This window comes from Rhinolophus hipposideros, assembly GCF_964194185.1.
Source record: "Rhinolophus hipposideros genome assembly, chromosome: 4".
NCBI classification, from domain to species: Eukaryota; Metazoa; Chordata; class Mammalia; order Chiroptera; family Rhinolophidae; genus Rhinolophus; species Rhinolophus hipposideros.
In genome coordinates, this window is record NC_138050.1 from 62,896,296 (window position 1) to 62,921,235 (window position 24,940).

Sequence of the window (24,940 nt, forward strand, 5' to 3'; positions counted from 1 at the left end):
TTCAATGCATAAAATAATGCATGCTTTCATGTCAGAAATACCTAGGTTCCAGTTCTAGTTTTACAAAATACTATTTGTTTCATATTGGTATATTGGTTTGGCGACTCCAAAACAGGCCAAAATAATAGTGGCTTAAATAAGATAGAAGGCTCATCTCTCTTTTGGAAAATTAGGAGCCAATAGGCAGCTTGGTCCCCCAAGGTCGTTCAGGGACTCAAGCTCCTTCAAATACCCAGTTATCCAGCCCAGGTGTCACCCTCACCCACATGGTTGAGAAACTGGCTCACCCCCACCACACATTCCAGGCAATGGTAAAGAAGAGAACTGAGAAGGTGAGCAGCTCCTTTCATGGGCATGGCTGAAAGAGGCACATATCACTTCCTCTTATAGCCCATTGGCTAGAACTCAGTCCCATGGTCCTTTTCTAGCCACAAGTTAGGCTGAGAAATGTGGTCTCTAGCTGGACAGCTGTGTGCCCATGTAAAACCCAGGGATTCCTCTACTAAAATGGAGAAGGAAAGGAGGGATACTAAAGGTCAGTTAGTACTCATCACTGAATCTAAGCTTCAGTTTCCTTATCTGTAAAATGGAAATGAAAATACCTCTCTGTTGTGGCTGTTAGAATCACATGCACAAATGGATAAATACATGGAGCATTTCATTCAGTCCCCTCCACATTTCAGGCCCTCGGTAAATGGTTCCGTTTATTGTGAGCAGGGAGGGGATGGTATGGCTGCACAGAGCAGAAAGAGCACAGGCCTTGGACTCATGCTAGATCTGGATTTGAATCTTTGTTAGTTGGTAGTTGTATGACTGAGGACACATTTACCTAACCTTTCTAACCCTCTGTAAAATGAGGGTTAAACTTGCAAGGTATGTTATAATAATTTAATTAAAAAGTACATGGAAATATCTAGTGCAGTTCCTGATGTGTAGAAGATAAACAGTAAATGGTAGCCAGTTGTTAAGTAGACTGGGAGTGATTTCTCAGGTAAGCATTCCTGATGGGGAAAAATTACTACCGTGTTTCCTTGAAAATAAAACGTACCCCGAAAGTAAGCTCCAGTTAAGATCGTCAGCCAGACAGACGGACGCATTTAGTACATTATGGAGATGTTCCAGAGGAAGATGACATGTATTTGAATAAATGTAGATTGTTGTACATGAATAAATAATACATCCCCTGAAAATACAGCCCAATGCATCATTTGGAGCAAAAATTAATATAAGACGTGGTCTTATTTTTGGGGAAATACGGTATAAGACCCAGTCTTATTTTTGGGAAACACGGTATGTAAAGTTAATTTGAGGAGGACTGCTTCTAAGCAGCTGGTAACATACAATCATCAATCTATATTTTCAGTTTGAATGCTTGAAGCTTAAACCTAAGGCAGTGGTTTCTAAAGAAATCTCTGAGAGGCACACGTATTAGAATGAACAAAAGTACTCAGTAAAAATGCAGCTCTTTATCAGCCTCTCCGTGATTTTTATAAACCTCTCCAAGGTGATCTTTATCACGCTGAAGTTTGAGATCTCGGGTCTAATCCATAGCACTTACTTGAAGTATTAGAATACTTGGGCAGTACTTTGAGAGAAGAAAGAATAATTCATTGTATCTAACTTCAGAAAAATAAGATTAGAATGCTGCGTTTCTTAAATGGACTCAGATATAAGATTCCCCCCCCCCAAAAGTGTTGCAACTTAAAAAGTAATGAATGTCTGCTCTAAATTCTTTTCAGTTATTGCGAAACCAGAGATTTCCTGCATCATATCATCATGCAGTGGAAACAGTTGTGAATATGCTGATGCCACACATAACTCAGAAGTTTCGAGATAACCCAGAGGCATCTAAGAATGCAAATCATAGCCTTGCTGTCTTCATCAAGGTGAGGGCCTCCAGGCGAGAGGGTGGGCTAAGGGACTAAGGTGTTCTTTCTAGCTGAGTGATTAGTATTTAGTAGTAAGTGATTAGTTGCTCGATGTCAGTGGCATGATTGTATGCTAAAGGATAAACATTAAGTGGAGACTGATGAGAACCCAACTTTCCGAAATGCTGGGGCCTAAATACTTACCTTTGTGGGTTGTTTCATCCACAGAGATGTTTCACCTTCATGGACAGAGGCTTCGTCTTTAAGCAGATCAACAACTACATCAGCTGCTTTGCTCCTGGAGATCCAAAGGTAGGGTGTGTGTTACACACTGCTCTTGTCTCGCTGATTCGCTTCCAGGAACCTGCCTGTTTTTCTGGGTTCACACCAGAGTTTTCTTTCAGCCCCAGAAGCACTATTCACTCCCCTTTCCTGAAGATACTAACTAGTACTTACTTACAATATTAATGCGTGAGATATTAGGGGCACTAATTCCAAATGTGCTATAAACATATCTATTGATTTTTCAATTGACTCATAAACACCTGAAAGGACTTCTCAAGTGCAAAACTAACAGTACATGTATTGGGAATCATAGTTTATTCAGCAAGGTAATAGAAGTAACCCAGTAGCCTTTCTCTTACTCATTTTTTTATTGTATTCAGTCTGTGTCTATAATTATAAGCTGCCTGAAATCCTTTATTGAAGTAGGAGGAGCATAAATAATAAATGCCCTCAATGAAATTTTCAAACAGCTCCCTGCAGCCATTCTAAAAGAGTGTAGAGCGTGCCATTCCAAGAAGGTCAAGAAGCTGAAGACTGGGTGTATTATTTCATGCAGGGCTTTGAGGATGCAGTGTAAAGTGTCTAGCAAGGTATTTAACTTAGGACTAAACATTTTTTCCTGCAGACCCTCTTTGAATACAAGTTTGAATTTCTCCGTGTGGTGTGCAATCATGAACATTATATTCCTTTGAATTTACCGATGCCATTTGGAAAAGGCAGGATTCAAAGATACCAAGGTAATCTTACCTTTTTGCACATATTAACTTAGTCTTTTCACTAAGAAAGCCACTTGTTTTAAATAAAATAAGGGAATTGGTGCCAACCTGTCATTAGGATTTTTTATTTTTTTCATTGCCGGATTAATTTTTTTTTTCTTGTTAAATTTCCATGTTAAAAGATACTGATAAAATGTTCTACGGGAACTTACTTTTCAGCAAACTTACCAGACAACAGATCATGTTAGTGTGACTCTTTTTCATTGAAAAATTCCTTTGCTTCAACAGTAGAAATCCATTTTACTTACTGTAGTTTATTTTTATTTGTTTCACTTTTCCTTTTTTTCTCATGAATTAGCTTTTCTTTCACCAACTGTGGAGTCAAATGAAACTCCTGTAGGTAGGTGTGGGGTGTGATGCTTGCTTTCTTGCACTTGCCTCCTTTAAAAGAAAAAGAATGCAAGGATGGCTGAAATGTTCTCATATGCTTTTCACTCGGGCATTTCCCATACACTTGGATCAGTGTTTAAATTCATGACAAACCAGCAAATGTGTTCTCACTGTAGCTAAGACATTGCTATGACATACAGGGAGGCATCTCACTTTTTGCTCCTGGGTCCTCTAGGATGTTTCTTTAAGAAGTAAAACACACAAAAAAGCCCTGCTTCACTCCAAAAATGTATTATTCCACCATTTTCATAGTCCTTGTCGATAGTGGTGGCCGTAACCTAAATCACAAGCAACATGGCTTTTCACTGCTTTTTATGTTTGCATGTTGAGTCTTTCTTAACTGTCCTGTATCCTCTTTATGTCTGAAGAGAGTTAAGCTCATAGAGCTTTCTTTATCTTCATTGAATGAATCGAATGAATCGAATTAGTATTTTAGGTTTGTCAAGTGATATTTACTGTAAATATAGTTCCTTGTGTGTGATCAGGATTATTTATGCTAAAGGAGAGAGAAGGTAGAAGGATTCCCCCAAGCTATTAATAACACCTAAATCAACTGACTCAGAAATTCAGAGAGAAATGTACAAGGACATTCATTCAGAGACATAAATATCTCCCCCCACCAGACTCAGACTGACTTTTAAGGAATGAGAAGGGGGATTGTGGCCCCGGAGGTGGCATTCATGCATTCAGCAAATATTTACTCACCAACTGTGTCTAGCCCCAGATACAGTTGTGGACAAGTGTTCACGTAAAAACGTCCAAACCTGTGAAGAATTTGTATAAGATTTTATTTGAGCCAAACTCATGACAGTTGCCGGGAAGCAAGATCTCAAATGCTTCTTAGAATAGCAGTTTGCAGCTTCCTTTATGCAATTTGAATTAAGGAAACTGAGGAAGATTATATGAAGGTGGGAGAAAACAAGGCAGGGAGTGGATTGCAGGATTGTTCACAAGTTTATATGCTTTCTTGAGGGTGGTTATGTCAAAGGTGTTATCCCAGATGCACAGGAACAATGGGCAGGGCTTATTACTTAAGGCAAAGATAGACCTTTTACTAAAAAAGTTATGTGCTTGGGGCATGACTACCCACCATAACCTGCCCAGTGAGGAATTAATGACCAGATAACCCTGAGAGGTTACTTTCTGTAGAACCCCTTTTTCGTCCACACAAGGATGAAAACTGGCTGTTACCGAAGGGAAATCATGTAGAATGTTAGAGAGCGAAATGTGCTAAGGAGAGAAAAACAAAGCAAGGGAAGGGGCTATGACATGGGGGTGACATCTGAGATAGAGTGACAAGGAAATTGGTGATCCGAAGAAAGCGAGGGGTTGAGCCAGATACGAGCCTGAAGGAAAACATTCTGGGCCTTAGTAACAGCCAGTTATTCAGCATCCCCCTATCCAACCCTGGCCCAGCTGTCTGGTCTCACTCCCCACTGTTCCCCACATTTGAGACACACCTGTGACTCCCAGCACCCCAAACGTGGCATGCCCACCCTTAACACCCTTAACCTTAAATAGCCACCTCCCTGGGGGAGTTCTCATCTTCCTTCCCAGCCAATCACTCAGCACCTCCAATGTGATGCCTGCCAGGCTCCTCCTCCCCCCTCTTTCCCAGCACCTCAGCTGGAATTAATCACTTCCAACCTTGTACTTCAAACCTCATCAGATCCTCCCTCACTTCACAGCCAGTCATTAGCCTGTCTGTACTTGGGTACTGTGAATATCCTTTCCTTTCCCCTGTCAGTGCTGAGGGCAGCTCTTCATACCTATGGTTGGGCAGTGCACGTTTGCTAATCCCTGCCTTCCCCTCTGACCCAGCAGGGTCCAATTGCTTGTCCTGCAGAACTCAGTTAAGTGGCACCCCTTCCGGTGCCCAGCAGACTCACAAGCTCTCAGCAGACTGCTGAGTATTTGGTGACAAGAGGGGCTGCCTCTTGTCACATGGGTGCATGGGCATAGGTCACCTACAGATAACTCACTGATAGGAATAAGTAGTTTTAGCATTCTCCTTCCTCTCTCCCTTCTCACTGTTTGCCCCTTCTCTCTCCATGGGTGTGCACGTCTGCAGTTAAACTCGTAAAGTTTTCTTCTAAGGGGTTTATATGAATTCAAGCTGTGAACTGCCATTAGGATAAATTGGGCTTAACGTAAACAGTGGACATGATTATTCTGGAAAGAGAAATCTCTTTCCTTGGCTTCTGTTAAAGGGGTTCCTAGGACTTGGGTCAGTATTTTGGATAGGATTAGAAGTAATTGTTAATAATATGGAATTAAAGTCAAAGGAGGGTTCTACAGATGGTTCTCTAATAATGGGTTCAGTATAAAAGTTCAAATCCTGGCTATAGCTTACTGAGAAGGTGTGTTTCAGAGTGATGTTCAGCTGCTTCTATTTGTCCTCCCTCTGTAGATTTCACGATTGCTTCTATCTCTTTTCCAGAAGAGCTTTCAGTTTTGTCTTTTAGCTTGATGGTGATTCACTAGTTTGGGTTACTAGTTTACTACATTTTAGTTGTAGTTTATATTAGTTTTTAACGTGCTTTTAGAGGTGCAGAAGTATTAAGAGTATATATTTTTAAATTCTGTATTAAATCAGTTCTCCATTCAGTGATAGCAAAATAAATAGGTTATATGCTAACTTGTTAATTTTAAATACATTGGATTTTAATGGGAGTATTAATGGCCAGGAAATGGGTAAATGAACTGATTTAGTAAAGAACATTTTAATAGACTGTATATTTATTTTTTCTTTAATTACATATTTATTATCCATAGATCACTCCTCAATAATACTGTCAATTAGTGCAACTTTATATTTTTTAACTTCATGTCCATAACAAAATTATATTTGTAATGTAATATATGTTCTGTATTCTGTACATTTGTACTAAAGCTATTCACTAACTTTATTAGATAGGATGTATCATAATAATATTTTTTAAAATCAAAATGCAGTGCAGTTGTTTGTGTTCAAATTTTGTTTTCATTTAAGAATTCCATGTGTTGAGAAGTAGAGCAGTCTTTTCGCTAATCCTCCCTTTGCAGTTGGCAGCCAAGTCTAATCCTCGGGTGACACACACAGGGTGGGCTGAATGCATGGGGGGGGGTTTGGTTTTTATTTTATTCAAAGAGCATTACAGTCTCTCTGACTAACGTAGTTTCCATCCTCGTTGCAGATCTCCAGCTGGACTACTCATTGACAGATGAGTTCTGCCGAAACCACTTCTTGGTGGGACTGTTACTGCGGGAGGTGGGGACCGCCCTGCAGGAATTTCGGGAGGTCCGGCTGATTGCCATCAGCGTGCTCAAGAACCTGCTGATAAAGCATTCTTTTGATGACCGATACGCTTCACGGGTGAGTGGTCCCCCAAGAAAAGAAATATGGATTGATACATGTCCTTTATTTTCAGTAATGTAAAGAACGTAACCAGTTAGAAAATTAGTGGTAACCACATCAAGACTTTTCTCTGTTTATGCAATAAAATCTAATAGCAGTCTTCCTAGGAAGGATCCAAATACAGAGGATGGCCATTGCCAACTCAGGCCGTCATTAAATTCTCAGAGCCTGGGAGAAACTTACAAGGTGCTCCTTTCTTTCAGAGCCATCAAGCAAGGATAGCCACTCTCTACCTGCCTCTGTTTGGCCTGCTGATCGAAAACGTCCAGCGGATCAACGTGAGGGATGTGTCACCCTTCCCTGTCAACCCTGGCAGTGTACGTAAGCATAGTCACGTAGGCACAGCCTGTATTCATTTCCTGGGGCTGCCCTAAGAAAGTACCACAAACTGGGTGGCCCAAAACACCGGAAATTTATTCTCTCAGAGTCAGGAGGCCAGAAGTCCAAAATCAAGCTGTCACCAGGGTTGCTTCCTTTTGGAGGCTGTGGGTGAAGAGCACGTCCCCTGTCTCAGACCCAGCGTCAGATGGTCGCCCGAAATCCTTGGGTTCCTTGGCTCGTAGCTGCCTCACTCCAGTCTCAGCTTCCGCCTCACACAGCCTTCTCCCTGGTGTGTGTCTGTGGCTCTGGTATCCCCTCCTTTTCTTATAAGGACACAGTGATTAAGTATAGAGTCCACCCTAATCCCAACGACCTCATCTTACCTTCCATCTTAATTACATCTGCAAAGACCCTATATTTCCAAATAAGATCACAGTCTGAGGTTCTGGGTGGATATAAATTTGAGGATGACACTGTTCAACCAGTGCATACCTGTCCTTTTCCTTTTTCCTTTTTTTTTTTTTTTTTTTGCCACTACCCAGAATAATCCACAGTACTCCTGGTAAATTACATTTCTGGCTAAAATGGGGTCAGTCAGTAAACCTTCAATTCTTGTCAAAAACCATTATATAAAAACCATGCTTTCTTGGCCCAATACCTTGTAAAACCTCAGGATCGTCTTTGTGTATTCAACAAATATTGATAGTGGAGGGACGTTAAAAAACACACACACACACAAAAACACGTAGTTCCAACCCGTGTGTTATGCGAGCTCAGTGCTCGCCCCAGTTCTGATTATAACATACAACACAGTCTTGGGAATGCCACCTGTTTGGGCTAAAGTTTCTCTCCGTCTGTAATATTAGAAAGTCAGATGATATTAGAAAGTCAGGTGAGATGTTAGAGAGGCCGAGGTGAATGATGCAAGCTCCCTCGCCAAGAATTGACCACCTGAATTTATGTTATCTTCGTAAAAATGTACTGAAAATTAAGTTGATGGAAGGATGATCCCAGAAATTATCTCAAAACTTTTTGGTTGGAGACCACCTGCCATTAATTTGGACAGATGCTATCAGTTCAGCAATTCCCTTTCCCTTTTATTCTGGACCTATAAACTGGCACAGATGTTGATCTTGCCACTTTGTCACATAGTGTACACTTAGGGAGTTTCCTTGTATGTTTCTGTCCCTTTTCCCCAAACAGTGATGCATTGTCCCATTTTTTTATACTATCTCTGCACTTCTGAATACATCTACGTACTTCAGGGCGTAATACTACTTCTCTGTACGGCCTCAGTCCTGAGAAGAATGAGCGCAAGGTCTTTCCTTTTTGTAACATAACTGCACAATTAACATAATTTCTCCACTGATGGAGAGCTCACGTGAAGTGCCAAAGTTGCAGAGACTTTTACTGCTGCTATTGTGAGTCACCATTGCTCCTTTGGGAGGATATCCGACGTGAGAAAAAAACCAGTGTTCCAGTGAGAAAGAGCCCAGGAGGCTTTTTTATGAAGGAAAAAAACATAACAAAATAATCTAACTAGATGTTGGACGTCAGAGCTTCTAGGGAGAGAAATGAATTTGTGGGCTGAGATTTCTCTGCCTCCTTCCCTCAGACTTTAAATATTCTGTGCCCCCTTCTCCTTGCTCTTTCTTTGTCCCACCGCCACCTTACTCCCTGTCACAGGACGTGCAGCTGCTTCTCCCACTCAGGCACATTTAACTTGTCAGGCTGTCCTGTCTTGTTCTAACACTTGCCCTCACAATTCCAAGAACAGTTGATGACCCTCTTAAAAATCATCTTTGATTATTTCTTCTCTTCACAGACTGTGAAGGAGGAATCACTTACTTTGCCAGCTGTAACCCCATTAGTGACACCGCAGAAATCTGGAAACACCCTGGATCACAATCTGCACAAAGATCTGTTTGGCGCCATCTCTGGCATTGGTAATGCTCGTGCTCTTCTCTGCCCCACTCTCGTTTAATTCTGAAAGTGTCTTTAATTCAATAGTTTGTTAGATTTCAAATTGGAACGTTGAAGTCTGAGTTTCTGCTTTGAAAATTCTCTTCCTGGTTTTGATACTTGACGACTAACACCCCTCAACTCTACACTGAAATAGAGATCCCAAATTCTTATGAATTCCAAAACTAGTACACTTAATTAATTGGTACTGTTTGCCTTTTGTTTACACTTAAGTTAATTTATCATTTTAAATCTTCACTTGGAGTGTGTATGCTTTTAGAAGAGGAGTATCTTTGCACATATGTTTGTGGGGGATGAGTAGGATTTATTTATAGTGTTAGAATTTAGATGAAATGTGACAAAGTAATTACTTAAGGAGAGAGTGGTTTATGGCTAGGATGCAATCCTGAAATTGGTTTTCTAAAATCTTTCCTGGAATATTTTTTCTCTCTGAAATAATGTACAAGTAGTCCCCGTGGAGAAGAAAACAGATGGCATAAATCAAGATCCAAATGGAGTAGTTTCTCCAAAAGAAAATGCCTGAGAAGTGTACTTATTAATAGTTTAACTAATTGAGCCCCTGTGCTAGCTCCTTCATAAAGATAATGCTACAAAAAACAATGTCTTCACAGAATTGTCATAGATACTCAAAGGCTTATTCTGTTTTTCTTTATACCTTTCTTTTATACCACACTTGGAATAAATGAAACATCTTATGACTAGTATCTAGACAACCCAATAATAGGACTAACTCCTAGAGCAGAATAAAGGGCAGTCCTTTTAGCTGATTAATTTGCAGGACTGTTCATTCTGAGCTTGTCCTTTTGCATTGTTCTTGTTGTTAATAGGTTATTTCACATAGGTGATGAAACTGGGCGGAATATAAAACTGGGAACCTTACACTGATGCCCAAATTTATCCTACAACACCACTACCGATCCTTAATCTTGCTTATATTCATTATGTTTTTCATAGTTACCTACCTCGTGTGGCGTCATAACGATTACATGAGTTAATTCAGGTACAGTGCTCAGACCAGAGCCTGGCACGTGGTGTTTCCATCAGCCTTTCTCCTGAGGCTTTGGCGCAGTCTTCTTCGTCTTGTTATGCCCATGTGCTCAGCCGCTGCTCTGGTTGCGGACGGGGGCTTTCTTTGGAGGGTTTTGTCTGCAGTGGTTCACAGCACTGACTTCACAGTCAGACAGATGTGGCTGGGGAGCTGGACTCCACCGTTTACTTCTTGCCACAGGCAGGAAGTCTCTTCACTCTGTGTCCACACCTCCAAAACAGTCATGGTGACGGATGCAGAGTTACTACGACGTGTGCAATGCTGGGCATGGTAAACACTGAGTGTTAATATTTGACTGCCGTTATAGTAAGCATAATTCGTGAGCATTATTCTTGTTCTGCTGTATACTCTCAGTAGCCAATTGGATGAGGCCTGGAGTCTAGGAATGTGGTGAAATCATGCTCTGTAGGATTCAAGACTGTGGAAATTATCTAACTAGAGTGGGGTGATGTTTCGACTCGGACTTTATTCTCCAATTCCCCATTCACCTTGTTAGGGTTAGGATGCATTGAGAACATAAAGATGAAACATTGGGTATCTTCAGCATGACTCCATTACTCTGTGCTCATGGCGAAGTGATGGAAAGTACTTGAGACTCTGCGTGTCTTTGCACTCTTTCTTGAATTTTAAGATCTGAATCTACTCTTCATAGGAATTCACCATAACAAACTTATTTATACTCAGGCTTTATTGGTATTTCTCCCCATTTTTAAAGGCTTAAATCCTTGTTCACTTTTAGGAATGCTGTCCAGGGAAGTCCCACCTATGAATTAGGTTTACTGGTTGTTTTCTGGCAGCTTTAGCAACTCTTCTTGTATTCTTCAAGAAGTTGCCACTTAATTTTAGTCCCAGAGATTATCCTTCAAGAGGAGACTTTCTCTTTACCTCTCCATTTAGAAGAAATCCTGTTTCCATGCATAATGGGAATGTGCCCTCAGAAGTTTTTTTTTTAATGTTTTTGGAACATGGTGCATTTCCAAACTGACTTATGTATTTCCAAAACTGACTTATGTATTGCTGGGTACAAGTACTTGGCGATTACATTCATTTTAAAACGCACACATTCTTAGGTTGAGGTTCCTTTTACCCCCTACTCAGTGTATTGCTTTGGGCTGTCTGTACAAAGGGGAGAGAGGCAAACTAACATTTTACTTACATGCTGTTTAAGATTTTTTTAAGTTATGTACTGGGTCAGGACATTAAATATAAACACACACACACAATAGGAACATAATTCTAAACATGTTGATCTTTATTTATTGCATTTTCATCTGTTTGCCTTAGATTAGGGCTGTAGTTCCGGAATTGAGCCTAAAACTCTGAGAATTTAGGATCTGATTTTACTTTCCTGAGGACTTCTTTGTTCTGAGCTCTGTGTTCTACATTAAATATCCAAGTCCATTAAAAGTCCAAGTACATTAGAGGACTATAATTATAATTTGGTCATAATGTATGTTTCTTTGCTCTCTGAATATAAGAAAAGGCTTATTGTTTTTTCCTAGGATTTCCACCTGCTTCTTGTGACAATCAGTCACACGGTTTCTATTCTGGGGAATGCAGCCTGTGGGCAATGGTTTACATGTTCCATCGTTCACTTACATTTTCAAATTCCTCTGGCTCTTCTTTTCTTGATTTTAACTAGGGTTTCCAGGTGGGAATTCCCGCCTGTTCTCAGGAATTTTTTTTGCTTTCCTGTTCCCGAATCCCGAGAAAAGTTTGGTTGGGAAATCGGGAAAATCGTCTCCTTGAACCCAAGTGGTTGGTAGTATAGGCCGTCACTTTGTGGAAATGATTCATCATGGAGAACAGAAAACAGTTTGTATCTCGGGATTCGGGAACAGGAAAGCGGGGAAAAAATTCCTGAGAAAGGGCTGGAATTTCTGCCGGGGGAACCCTAATTTTAACACACTGAATCACTTTCAGGGATAGTGGTGGATAAACCTGAGTGTTAGGTCGGGGAGGGGATTAATTTAGAAGTCCATGGCAGCTAATTTGCAGGCTGAAACCTGAAAATGGCCAGTGTGTTGGGAGCTGCCAGGTAAAGGTATCTTCAGCTTGGGCTTGGGAGACTGTGCTTACACCATGCTAAGCACAGGCCAAAGGACTCCTCGAGCCCTCTGTCTGCAGCACCAGCCAGGCCTCTCAGCTGGAGGCATGCCTTTTGGTTCAGCACAGAATGTACAAGGCTGAGAGTCATTTTTAATTATGTGATTTGCTTACTTCTTATCTAAGCAGGAAGTCAGTCTATTACTTTTAAAAATCCCACAGTACCGAAGTGGGGGGGCTGATTTCTGCCTTCAAATGCTGTTTTTTCACAGATGTCACAAATTTTATGTCTGAGTTAGATTTCCTGTCTGCTTGTAACTCTTTATTGCAGAGCTTCCCCAAAATTCTCAGTTCACTTGCTGTCAGAATAATTTTTTCACAGACACCCCAGGCAAAAAGAAATACCTAACAGTTCTATTTATTAGGTACTTAATGCCAAATAACTTACGTTCTTATATTCTTACAATTTAGTAGGCATTTGAAAAAATGTAAATTTAAAGAAAACATTTTTTTTATTTTTAATAACCACAACTCTTACTAATGAGATGTGTGCCTGTTGGGCACTGCCAAGCTTCACAGATTTGGAATCAGATTGCTCACAGCCCTCATTTCCTGTTCCACAATGATTTTCACCCAGTACTTGCTTTTCATTATAACAACCACTAAATACCCAGCTTCACAAAGAGATGACATCATTGAAAGGAATGTAGCATGATTTAACGTTGAAACTACAGTTTCCGACAGATGTCAAGTATCATTGTGTTTTCCTTAAAAATCTAAAGTATCTCGTGACACCTCTCTTGAGTTTTCTAGGGCACCTCAGCATACAGTTTGAATACTGTGGGTTTATTACATGGTTTAATTTTTTGATTAATAGTTGTAGGTGATTTTATCTTTTTAAAAAATTTTTAAGTCTTCATCCTATCCCATTCTGAAACAGCATGTGCTCTTTTAGTCTTAGCAATCAGTAGTTTTTCTCGTAAGTGAATTGGTAGCTACGTTTGAATGTTTCTAATTAAAGTTTTATTTTCATCTACTTTGTATGACCTGGTTCTTTAAAAGTGATTGAATGCAACTCTTGAACCAATTTCCTAACAGAAAAAATACGTGCCATAAAAGCAATTCCCCTTAAAATTCAGTACTTTATTTTGTTTCTGTCTCACCAAATCTTTGTTTTTGGCTTAATTTCCATTTAGCGTCTCCGTATACAACCTCAACTCCAAATATCAACAGTGTGAAAAATGCTGATTCAAGAGGATCCCTCATAAGTACAGATTCGGGGAACAGCCTTCCAGAAAGGAATAGTGAGAAAAGCAATTCCCTGGATAAGGTAAGTTCTTGTTATATAACTCAAGTGTTTCTTACAACAGATAGATTTATCCCAAAGTAAACATGCTTCATGTTCTAGTGTTCATTGTGTAACCTTTAAAAAAAAAGAAAGAAACAACTCAGTTAATGTGGGATAGATAATCCGAGTATTAACTAAGAATGGAGCCCCTTCCCTGAAACCTCCTGATTCCCGTTTCCCAGATTCCAGATCAGGGCAATGTTTACAGAGCAGCACTTTGAGCAAATGGTTCTGGTAGGTTGGCCAGCTAGGGAAATCAAAGGGCTGGTCACTTAGCATCTCCGTGGTCTGTGTGCCAGAGAAAACCTTTTACAACACAGTTCTCCACACAAATGGGCATTAGGTCCAAAGTCAGCTCCCGGAAAGGTTAATTGATCATATGGTTGATTCAGGGATAAGGCTTCCTTTGAAATCACTCTCATCACACTGCACCCCACCCCCATTCCAACCCCAACCCCCATTCCAACACTACACATCTTCCTCATAGTTTACCTTTTTTCTTAAAATAACTAAGGCTCAGACTATTTGGAACTCTGTGGGAATGGATAAAGTTTGTATTTAAACCTGGAACTGCGATAGGTTGGTCGCACCTTGGCCACTGGTTCTTTCAAGGTATAGGCAAGCATCTGTATGAATAAAGAGGCGAACCATTTAGGGATGTCTTCCTAGTTCTCAGAAACACGGAAGACGTCCTTCCTTGGCATCAGGTCTGTAGTCTTCGGACGCGTTTCGGGGTCTGGCATTAATGGGTCTGCAGAGACGCAAGCATCCAAGCGTGGGTGTGTGTCATGATGTGTTGAACTTTCCCTTGACCCTAACATGCCTTCGTGTGTAGAGGGAGAAGCTGCTCAGGAGGCACTCCGCTTGTGTCATACGCAGTGCCGGAGAGGAGGAGGAGAGCTGCCAGTCAGCCAGGAAAAACCGGGTCACTGTGGATTTTTCCCTTCTAACGATTCCACCTTTGCCAGAGGAAACCTTGCATGCTGCACCTTCCCTCCCACTGCAAGAAGTCCTGAGTTCTCCTAGCGGCTCTGATGAAGTGGGTGGGCCAGGTGATACATCTGCACTACAGTTTTGCCACTAATTGCACCTGTCATTCTGCCTTACATAAAAATATTCATGGATGTTGTTCATTCAACCTGTGTATTCTATATTTTTTCAATTGCCCCCTCGTACTTTGAATGAAAGATATTTTTTCACGGAATTTTTTCTGCTTTGGTATCTGGCAAAACATTTTCCTAAGTTCAATTGGAACTATAACTTTGAGGATTGTAAAATCTTCCGTGTTTTTATCATGCGATGAGATTCTTGTTCTATATTTTTTTATGTGAAACCTCTGAACATGTGAACCTGCCGTCTAGTGGCAAAACTGCCCTCACCCTGCACCCCATGCTTTCTGATGTTTGCGGTGTTGAGCTAAGCTGACGATGGAATGACCTCATCAGTTTAGGTCTTTGCAGTGCTGTGCTGAGGTGTCCGTATTTGTCCCTGTTGGCGCCTGCCCATTGTTTTCCCCCAAGGGTGCCACACAATTTCAACTGAATGACAGCGACTCAGCTCTAGGCTTTTGTGGCTGGTACTCAGCTGCGCCATAGACTTTATTTGCTGTTTCAGCTACTGATGTTTTCCGGAGACAATAGTTGGTTCTGCAGTGTCTCCTGAATCGTCATTTCTGTGTTTGATCCTAGCACACATACTTTTTCTGCATGAGGTTTTCCTTGGCATTTGAAAACTAAGCTGGTGACTAAAACTATGGTTATCCAGTTTGAAAGGTTTGTGCCTTCTGGCGTGTCCCTTAGGAAAGTGTGCACAGGAGGCAAGCCAGAGCTTTCGTGGAACAGCACTTGTGTATATTTGGCGAAGATGTGCCTATAGTTTATCGACAAATTACTTATACCTTCCACCTGGTATGAGTGGACTCAATTCTTCCAAGGGAGAAAAGTGAAACTAATTGTGTCGTACCTGTTCATGAAGAAGAAAAATCCACGTGTATTTCCTTTTTTAGCACCAACAAAGTGGCACATTGGGAAATTCTGTGGTTCGCTGTGACAAACTTGACCAGTCTGAGATTAAGAGCCTGCTGATGTGTTTCCTCTACATCTTAAAAAGCATGTCTGATGGTAGGTAAAAATGAAGGTATCTGCTTCACTTCCCCTGTTTCAGTCTTTGGTTTATTTTTTTAAAACTGTAATTGTTTGGCAGGATATAAGAATTTTCTTCCTTATTTGAAATACATGCTAATTTTCTAGATGGAGTAGAAATAAGTCTTAATTTGGGAAAAATTTTTATTCATTATTATATTCTATAAAATGAGTTCTAAAATGTGAATGGGCCTATTTTATAAATGTATATTAAGCTCAGAGCTACCATCTTAACTAACAGAGGCAGATAAGTAAAGTAGCCTTTGATTTTGTTTTAAATTTCATTTGTGCAAAGGAAATACTGGCAACTTATATGACTTTATTAGTCAATATCTTGAATTATAAAATATAATGTTGGGGATACCTACGCGTCTTTCCACTTCGAGTGCGTGACATTTCTGGTTTTCACTGGAAGCAAAGTGTGTTATTTTCGTCTTCTAATGGAAATAGTGGTACCATAGTAGATTAACTTTCTGATTAAGGATTCGACAAGCCGATTTTTTAATAGAAATGACCACAACCATTAATGAATGCTTTATCTTTACCATATAAAGCTGTCCATGAAAAGGACAGTTTCAACTCTGGTTTTTGACATAACCAATCATGTGAAATTGTGCCATGGTCCAGCGTGTCATTGTTTATCTTGGTCAAAATTCTTGACTTATTTCCCTGAAACAAATTAGAATGTATACGGTGTGCTTCACTGAGGGAGTGAAGATGAACTTTTTTGAAAACAACAGGCCATTTTTTGAGACTCTGAAGACCTCTGGTACTGGTTACGTCTGGTGGCAGTAGGTGTGGACATTAAGCATAGTGGAAGGTATTTCTCCCTGCAAATAGTGTTTGTTTTATATCGAGCTTCCATCTTAGCAGCAAAACAGCCTGACCTTACAACTCAGATGTTAGAAGCAGCACACCTGCCCTTTAAGTGCTTCAGGACTGGCCTATTTTATTCTTCTGGCAATTTGTCCCTTTCAAATAGCTATTTCAGAAAAAAACAAACAAACAAGATCTTCCTTGGGTGATGACCAAATGCAAGCAAGGGGCAATTATTCTGATATGTGGGTTATAAAGTGGAAATTCTTTCCATTAAGTCAGAAGTTCTAAACTTTACATGATGGTAGTGAGTTTCAGCCAGCAATCCTGTTTTTTGTTTGTTTAAAGTATTTTTTTAAATATTTTCAGTTTTAAATAATAAATCTGATCTACAACTGGAACGTAACTTCTTTTTAAAGCAGAAGTTTTGCATCCAAGTCAGCCCTTTGGAAGGCCGTGCACATATTTTAAAAATGCAACTACCTCTTTAAACAGTTTTTCAATTACCTTCAAGTTATTCGTTTCTTTCCTTTATAGTTAGAATTTTGTGTGTGTATGTGTGTGTCATATTTAAGAAATCTTCACCTACCCCCAAGGCCATGAAGATATTCTCGTCTAGAATTTTCTTTAAAAGCTATATTATTTAAATTTTCACACTGAAATCTTACTCTCTACCTAGAATTGATTTTTTGTGTATGGTATGGGGGGGGGGAGAAACTGCCTCAGAGTGCTTTACCAGACTGACACCCAAAATTAATTGTGTAACTCTGTAGCTACTCGTTCCTTTGTCCCACATTTTATGAGCACCTTCTACTCTCCGTGTCTCCTCCCTTCTTCCTACAAGTTAGCTCTGTCTTTATGATGAAACTAAAGCTTAAGTGTTCAAATGCAGCTTCTTTAAATTGAATAAGCCCATTGTGTATGGTATCTAGTATAGATTGGTCCTATGGTCAGAAATAAGAGGGGCCAGGGGAGGGCTTGGAGGCCTGTACTCTGAGATTTCATCCCATCTCATAACGTACAGAATATGCATCATGATTCTAACCAGATAAATGTTTGATTTCTAGATGCTTTGTTTACATACTGGAACAAGGCTTCAACAACTGAACTTATGGATTTTTTTACAATATCTGAGTGAGTAGTTTTGCTTTTACCCATTGCCTCTTGATTGTTTGCTGGCTAATTAAGTGGTGTGCAGGATACTATGTAGTTGACCCAGGACGGCAGTATGTTCACATTACACTTCTGAAGTAAGCTGTTTCTTCTGGACCTGACCCAGCACCTGCTCTCAGGAGCTCATGACTCCGTGGGCAGTGACTAAACTTAAATTTTTAGATAATGTGGTTGTTATAGATGAGAGGTAACTGCTTATGTGTACAAGCCATTTTAATACAATAACCCAAAATGTATCAGCTGAATTGGATGGTTGCTGCATTTCTAAGTTGAATCTAACTTAACTCAAGCAGATGCAGAAACAGACAGAAAAATTGCTAAAATTTAAACATGTGTGATAAGTAAAGTAAAATTTTACATATTATCTATATATCTCATTTTATCTCCTCAGTCTAAATTTCTGATTTCCTTTAAGCTCTTTGCTTTTATAAACATGAATCCACCATCTCTTATTCAAAATTGCCAGGGCCAGATGATTTTCCAAATCCAGAAGTTTTTTGAGTTTTGAAAAATTGACATATAGAGTATATTCTGTAACACCCCAGCAGGGTGTCAGGCAGTACTCCAAAGTCAAAAACACTGTTTCTGCAGTAAAAAATTATTTCTGCCGCACGATGATTGTTCACAATAATTGGGTAAGTCATAACTGTAAATAGCTTTATATCTATTAGTAGGGTTATGATCTGCTGCCAAATTTATTTGTACAAACTCAGGTGGAAACCTATGGTGTTCAGAACTTTGTGCATTTTGGAATTACAGTCTTGTTTCATAATCTCACGATGATTCTGTCTACTCAGTTAAAGATGGGAGTTGTCCCATGGTGAGACGAGATTCAACACCAGAACTTACTAGACATTATTTTAACTGCCTCTTATTAACTACATGCTTTAAAAAAACAAAAACAAAAAAAGCAATGCTGTGGATATATTAAAACAAAGCAAAAAAACTACATTCGTGATGTCCGTTAGGGACCAGTCCATGTATTTAAACTAAAAAAGCAAGTCCTTGCATAGATTTGAATGAGGACAAATAAGCAACTCAGAACAGTACAGCAGTGCACATAGTTTCCGTGTGATTTCTAAGACGAACTGCCTGAAGTAAATGTCGAAGCCCTGAATCGATGGACAATCCCAGGGGTCCTGGGCCTTTTTTTCTGTGTGGCTTTAACCACCCACCAGTCCTGACAGCAGCACAATATGGGTCCTTCCTTTCCAGATAGTAATTTTCTCTGGGTTCTGAGGGACCTTCCAGAGAATTTCTGAAAACTAGAGGGGTCTGGTGGTAGATGTAAGAGTTTATTGAATGTGTTATTGTCAGTAGGTTTAGATAAAACAATGATTTTATCTTCATGTCTCCCTAATAATCGTTCATCCTGTCTGCAGAGTCTGCTTGCACCAGTTTCAGTACATGGGGAAGCGATACATAGCCAGGTACTGTGGGGGTTTTCGTTTGAAGTGTGGTGTCATTTGCTCAATTACTTTTCTCTATTCCTTGGATCTGAATGTGTGGGAATTATTGTCTCTGATGATTGGCAGTTGGAATTCTCGTAAACAGCCCATGAAGACAGTTGGCAGGTCTTTGGATTGCTACCATAAAATCTGTCAGCATCTTTCGCCTACATTCCTTCTGTCTTGTTTTGTCTCATGCATATCTCTTGGAATGATTTTCCTTTGTGGCCTGTTGCTACACTTCTACTTTTCCTTCCAAATTCTCCCTCGTGTCCTGTTCCTTCTGTCTCTCCTTTCTCTCATCTCAGTTCTTCTTGATGTGTCTTCTGGCTCTGTTCTCCTTCCCCAATTATTTCTCTTCCCCTGTTTCATTTTCAAAGGCCATTTGTTACCGTTACACCTGCCAAAGATATTAATTTCTCTTCTAACCACTTTCTTTCTTAAAGAAAGAATGTTTTCAGTCCATCTCAAATTTGTTTGAACTTGCACAAAACCTTCTCTACAATTGAGCCATTTCTCCTTCCTCTACTCTGAATAAGTTATCCAGGCCCTATGTTTTTATCTGACCAGAACATTTTACTGAGTATTGTAAGTCCTAACTTCCCTGTCTCACTATACCCTCTTGGTTGTGCATTAAATTTGGGGAGAGCTAGAAACTCATTGCTGACGGACACCCAAGCTGCTCTTTCTCTGCCATTTCCTCAAAGTACATCTATCGAGTTCTTATTCCTGCCCTGTAGCAATTCAGTGTGCCTGAATTTGTTTTTTTTTCCATGTTGTGTGTTCTGTGATAATGTATTTATGGAGTCCTGGTCTAAATATCATATTTTTCTAATGTTATTATTTTAAATAGATTAATTTTAAGAAAACATATTTATGTTTTAAGGAAAACTTTAAAACTTAGTTGTAATTGAGTTTTTTATCTATAATTTTGCTTTTTTATGTTAACATTGTTCTTTTCTTGGGATATTGGAGAAATTTTCCAGAATTATGTTTTATGTTAAATAAAAGTATGTGTTGTTTTTTTAAAAAAATAATACAGTAAATTTAGAGAAAATATTTTCTGCTTTCCTCCTATTATTAATATTTTCTGTTTCTAATTAAAATGTGGTGGCAATTCAAGTTATCTAATCTTAATTCTTTTATTTTTCACCATAACAGTAATTGTTTACATTTCAGTTTCTGAGTACCAAATGCTAGTATATACAAGGTGTCCTTATACAATATACTGGGGGAGGGGGCGTGCCAAAGAAATGTATACAAGTGGACACTTTGGTCAACGTTGCTCAAGCAGTAATTCTCCATAATCAGAAGTGTCTGGACACTGATGGTAACCACTTTGAGCACCTCTTGTAATTGCAGAAGTCAAACCTGACTTGTATTCATTTTTTGTTATCAATATATATTGAGTATTACAATTTTAATACAGTTTTCCTTTCTTAAAATGTATATACATTTTTTTTGGCACCCTCTGTACTTCCTTCAACTTTCTCCCATGAAGATGGGCAAGGAGTGTATTTGTAAGAAAGGCACTGAACTGGGCGAGCTTCAAACCCTTCTTTCAGCAACTGTCACTTACATCACAAGATGGCATTTGGAAAATGTCGTGCAAAAAAGAATAAAATGCCTCAGAGCTGAACGTGGTGAATGAGGAAGGCTGAAGTTTTCTGCCCCAACAAAATATTTTTAAATTGGGATTTTTGAATCTGTTAACTTATTTTTTTCCAATGGCTATGCATTTAATTTTTTGAAAGAAAATCTGCCAACTTCCTAAGCACCATGTATATATTTGCATATAAAAGTATGCGTCCTTTGACTATCTTAAGACTAGATTGGCATAGGAAAGTGGGAGAGTGCAGGGTGGTGTTATTTTGTTATATGCACTGTGGGAAGCCGTGTCATGCTTGATAGAAAATTGCCATGGTCTCTGCTGCATGTGAAAAGGATTCTGAATGATGATTTAAATGTTGTCAGTGTTTGCCATCCGTGGTGGTCCAGTTTTATGAATACTGCGCCTTCTCATCGTGTCACTTTGAAATCACCCAGCAGCATGTTGCCCGATGATATTCCATGCATGCCCTGTTGTACTCCACACAATAACACATTGAGGGGGACGGTTGGCTATGGGACGGGGGACAGGTGTCATTCCAGCCCTGGTCTCATTTTTCATCTGCTCTGGTGATGGTACACAGTAGGAAGTTAGCTGTTTGATTGCTAACCCAGATCACTTTTCTATTTTCTTTACTTGACTGCTGACAAGTTTAACAAAGTGTGTGGTTCTTCTCCTTCCTGCCTGGGTAAGAATAAAGGTTGTTAAACCTGCTTCACATAATCCCTCTCGTTGCATGTTTGTTCTGTTTCTTCCAATGCTTTATTTCAATTAAAAAAAATTTTTTTTTTACTTTTTTTTCTTTAATAACATTTAATCCAAAAACATGTGTGGTGTTTTGGCAGTTGTCAGAACGCCAGCTTTTCACACCATGTTGGACTGATGCTCAATTTTTTTTTTTTTTTTTGAGGTAGCATCTCTAAAGTACTTCCTAAAACTGAAACGTCTCTGCTTTGGCTTGGTTTTTGCTCCTACGTCATGGTCAAGTGCTTTGCTGTGAAGTCTGTCAGAGCTGCTGCCTGTGTGTCTCTGACTCCATCCGGCCCAGACAGGCTCCACTGCTTGGTCTGCTCCTTTGTGCTGTGTCCTGGCTTCACTAACGCTCCCTGTTTCTCTGCAGTGTAACAAGTCTAACTTTTGCTTCTATCCCATCTCACTCATGTTGCAGGAACCAGGAAGGGTTGGGACCCATAGTTCATGATCGAAAATCTCAGACATTGCCTGTTTCCCATAACAGAACAGGAATGATGCATGCCAGATTGCAGCAGCTGGGCAGCCTGGATAACTCTCTCACTTTTAACCACAGTAAGTCCCATGACATACCATCGTAACAGCCAGCCATCTCATGTGACATCTCAGAGGGGAGAGCCCCAGGCCACACCACACCCTATCACCAACTTGACTTTTCTTTCAGCTGAAAACAAGTAGGATGAAGAGCTCATGGTGCAGTTCCTTTCCTTGGAGGAGAATGACATTATGTGGAACGTGGTCAACTACGGCACCAGACCAAAAAGTGCCAGAGCCTTTGTCCCAACCCCTCCTCTGGGTATTTTGAAAACAAAATTTGGCAGGTTTTGATCGCTAAACATTCTCTGACATTTTTAATTTAATATTTGGATTCCTTGCCTGCAGCCAACGTATCATTGATTTTCCCCATGCAAATCTTGAGACTGTCTGGGGCAGACTCCTTTCACCCGTAGCCCATGCGTGTAATTGATCAGGCGTCCACATTCTGACATTTTGGCTCTGAATGTATGTTAATCCTTAAACTGCTGTGAAAACATAAAGCCCGTGAATCAATTTGTGAGGGTGTGGAAAAGCCAATAACAAAGTGACTTTTTCTGTGTTTTCAGTGTGAGAAAGATATCAAGTGTGCTTGGAATTTCTGTAGACAATGGTAAGATTTAATCAGGTTGGAGTCTGCTTATGAGGCTGCTTCACTTGCAAACCAAGACCTTTTGTTCATCTTGCCTTCCTAACTTTGGGGCTTTCTAACTTCACAGTAGAGATTCTGCCAAAACGTGGGTGCATATTTTTAATTGACTTTTTTCGATCACCAGAGGGGATGTGGCATCATGTGCTATCCCTAAAAATGTAAATATTTCATTTTCCTAAGGGTTTCTCACAGCAGGAAACCTAAAAGACATCAACCATGCAGCACTTTAAAAACTAATGTGATCATTTATGATAAATACCTTTTCTCTTAGTGGTGTGTTCTCTAATTATTTCATCTTTTCTCCAAGCATGACATAGCTAGTTAATATTCTATCTAGATAATTAGTTGTTCCCATTTTAAGTAATGTCTTTAATACATGGTTATTAATATTTTCTCATCACTTCTAATCATAAAAATTCCATTCACTATGATTTCCATATCTCTTTCTTAACGTAAGCTAAGGGTAAAGGCAATATTCCCATAGCTCTAAATTGATAATACAGTTCACGCGTGAATAGCATAGGGGATAGGGGCACTAATCCCCTCACAATCAAAAATCCACATATAACTTTTGACTCCCCAAAAACTTAACTTCTGATAGCATATTGCTTACCAGTAGCCTTACCAATAATATAATCAATTAACACTTATTCTGTATGTTCTATATGTCATATACTATATTCTTACAATAAGTTATCTAAACAAAAAAATGTTATTAAGAAAATCATAAGGAAGAGAAAATATATTTACAGTATTTATTGAAAAATAATCCACCTATAAGTGGGCCCGCAGTGTGCAAACCTGTGTTATTCAAAGGTCAACTGTAGTTCAAAGTAAGAAGGCTGAGGAATCAAAACACAGCAGTGTCCCACTCTTATATCCCAACAATGTTAAATACAATGGCTATAGCCTCTCTTTATAAAGTTCTAAGCTTAATTTAAATCAATATTATGTCAGTGTGCCACACACTGAATTGGTAGCCTGAATATGCTAGTTCTGAGTTCCATACTTAACTGTAGAGTATATATTAGTGACACCTCTAAGGCTACAGTATGTGATTTTTCAACTTCTTGTCTATTGGGGCTTTTTCTAGCTCTGCAGACAGGGGTTGAAATAAACATAACAAGGAGTTTTTGTTCATTTCAGGTTTCATTTCCTAGTTAGCAAACAGAAATTCAATTCCCTCTATTCTGTAAGACCTGCTACATTGCCTTAACCCAGATCATTTATAACACATGAACTACCTTCACTGTCAGTTGAAGTAAATGCTTAAACTTTAAAGCATTTTAAAAAAAAATCGTAAGTGGACCACGGCCCCACCTCCAAAGGCAATCATTTAGGAAACACAGAAAACAAACAAAACTGAAATGAATGATCAACAGAGGAATAAATAACCTGAATCCACTAAGATATGCGTCAGCTCCTCCCACTCCAAATGGATTTTGCGGTGGTGGCTTGAATTGAAAGAGAGAGACAGCTGGCTGTGTTCAGCTGCCAAAAACCATATTGTTAACATGGTTGATTTCCATTGTCTCTTCCTGCTACCCACAGAGAACCCCATCCTTGCCTCTCTCCTCTTTCATCTTGGAGTTTTCTCTTTAGTCAGTTTTTAGTGACACTATCCTCAGTCAGTTTCTCCTTCTGCTTTCCCAATAACCAGTGCATAGCTGATTCTTTTAGGCTTCCTTGTGTTCCTACAATTCCTGCTCAGAGTCTTTGCCTCTTCCCCTAGAACTCAGTCTTCATTTCCGTCTCTTATTCTGAGTATATATTTGGGTGGCCCTCAGCCCTGCCCTTTGTTAGATTTTTGAGCTCCAAATCGTGACCTCGGCCAAAAACCAGCAGCTTCCACTCTTCCACCCCAACAATGTTAAAGGGCATGTGTACTGTATGTATACATGTGTACGTGTGTGAGCATGTATATGTACACACATGGTGTTTTTACATCGGTACCTAGCCACTTTATGGGAAATTGGTAGCCACATACGTATGTCTCTCTAAAAAGAATTCCTCTTTAACAGTGAATACAGTACCTTCTTGTTGGGCCAACCAATATGATGTGGATCCAATATGTGAGAGACTTGCTGGGATGCCAGAGTCTAAAGTAAATTTATTTTCGCGAAGAATAAAAACAGGAAGAGTCCCTGCTACACGTGAAATTTTCATTTCCTCTTTTTCTGTCCTAGTAGGAAAGGCTTTGTCAGACCTCAGTTTGACCAGCAGGGAGCAGCAGAGGACTGTGAGAAACTTAATCCAATGGGGGGGGGGCAAGCGGTACCCTCCCCATCACCCACTAATAGAACATGAGAAAAGACACTGTATGCACTACACATGTCACTCTAGCAGGGACTTATC

The 24,940-nt window shown here is 39.7% G+C and overlaps 1 protein-coding gene across 47 annotated transcripts in view; it reads left to right on the top strand.

The window, feature by feature from the left end:
* Positions 1–24,940, top strand: part of DOCK9 (dedicator of cytokinesis 9) — a 260,331-nt gene that overhangs the window by 194,459 nt on the left and 40,932 nt on the right. For 13 of the 47 annotated variants that reach the window (XM_081046542.1, XM_081046528.1, XM_081046520.1 and 10 more), the window contains exons 28-39: positions 1,740–1,886; positions 2,097–2,180; positions 2,779–2,890; positions 3,228–3,269; positions 6,496–6,674; positions 6,920–7,033; positions 8,863–8,983; positions 13,311–13,444; positions 15,468–15,582; positions 17,487–17,553; positions 18,975–19,022; positions 21,818–21,954. In XM_081046542.1, coding sequence (XP_080902668.1) covers positions 1,740–1,886; positions 2,097–2,180; positions 2,779–2,890; positions 3,228–3,269; positions 6,496–6,674; positions 6,920–7,033; positions 8,863–8,983; positions 13,311–13,444; positions 15,468–15,582; positions 17,487–17,553; positions 18,975–19,022; positions 21,818–21,954 — 1,300 coding nt within the window. Of the gene's footprint in view, positions 1–1,739; positions 1,887–2,096; positions 2,181–2,778; positions 2,891–3,227; positions 3,270–6,495; positions 6,675–6,919; positions 7,034–8,862; positions 8,984–13,310; positions 13,445–15,467; positions 15,583–17,486; positions 17,554–18,974; positions 19,023–21,817; positions 21,955–22,502; positions 22,547–24,940 lie in introns of all 47 variants that reach the window. The other 34 variants (XM_081046527.1, XM_081046531.1, XM_081046525.1 and 31 more) reach the window with 5 other exon arrangements.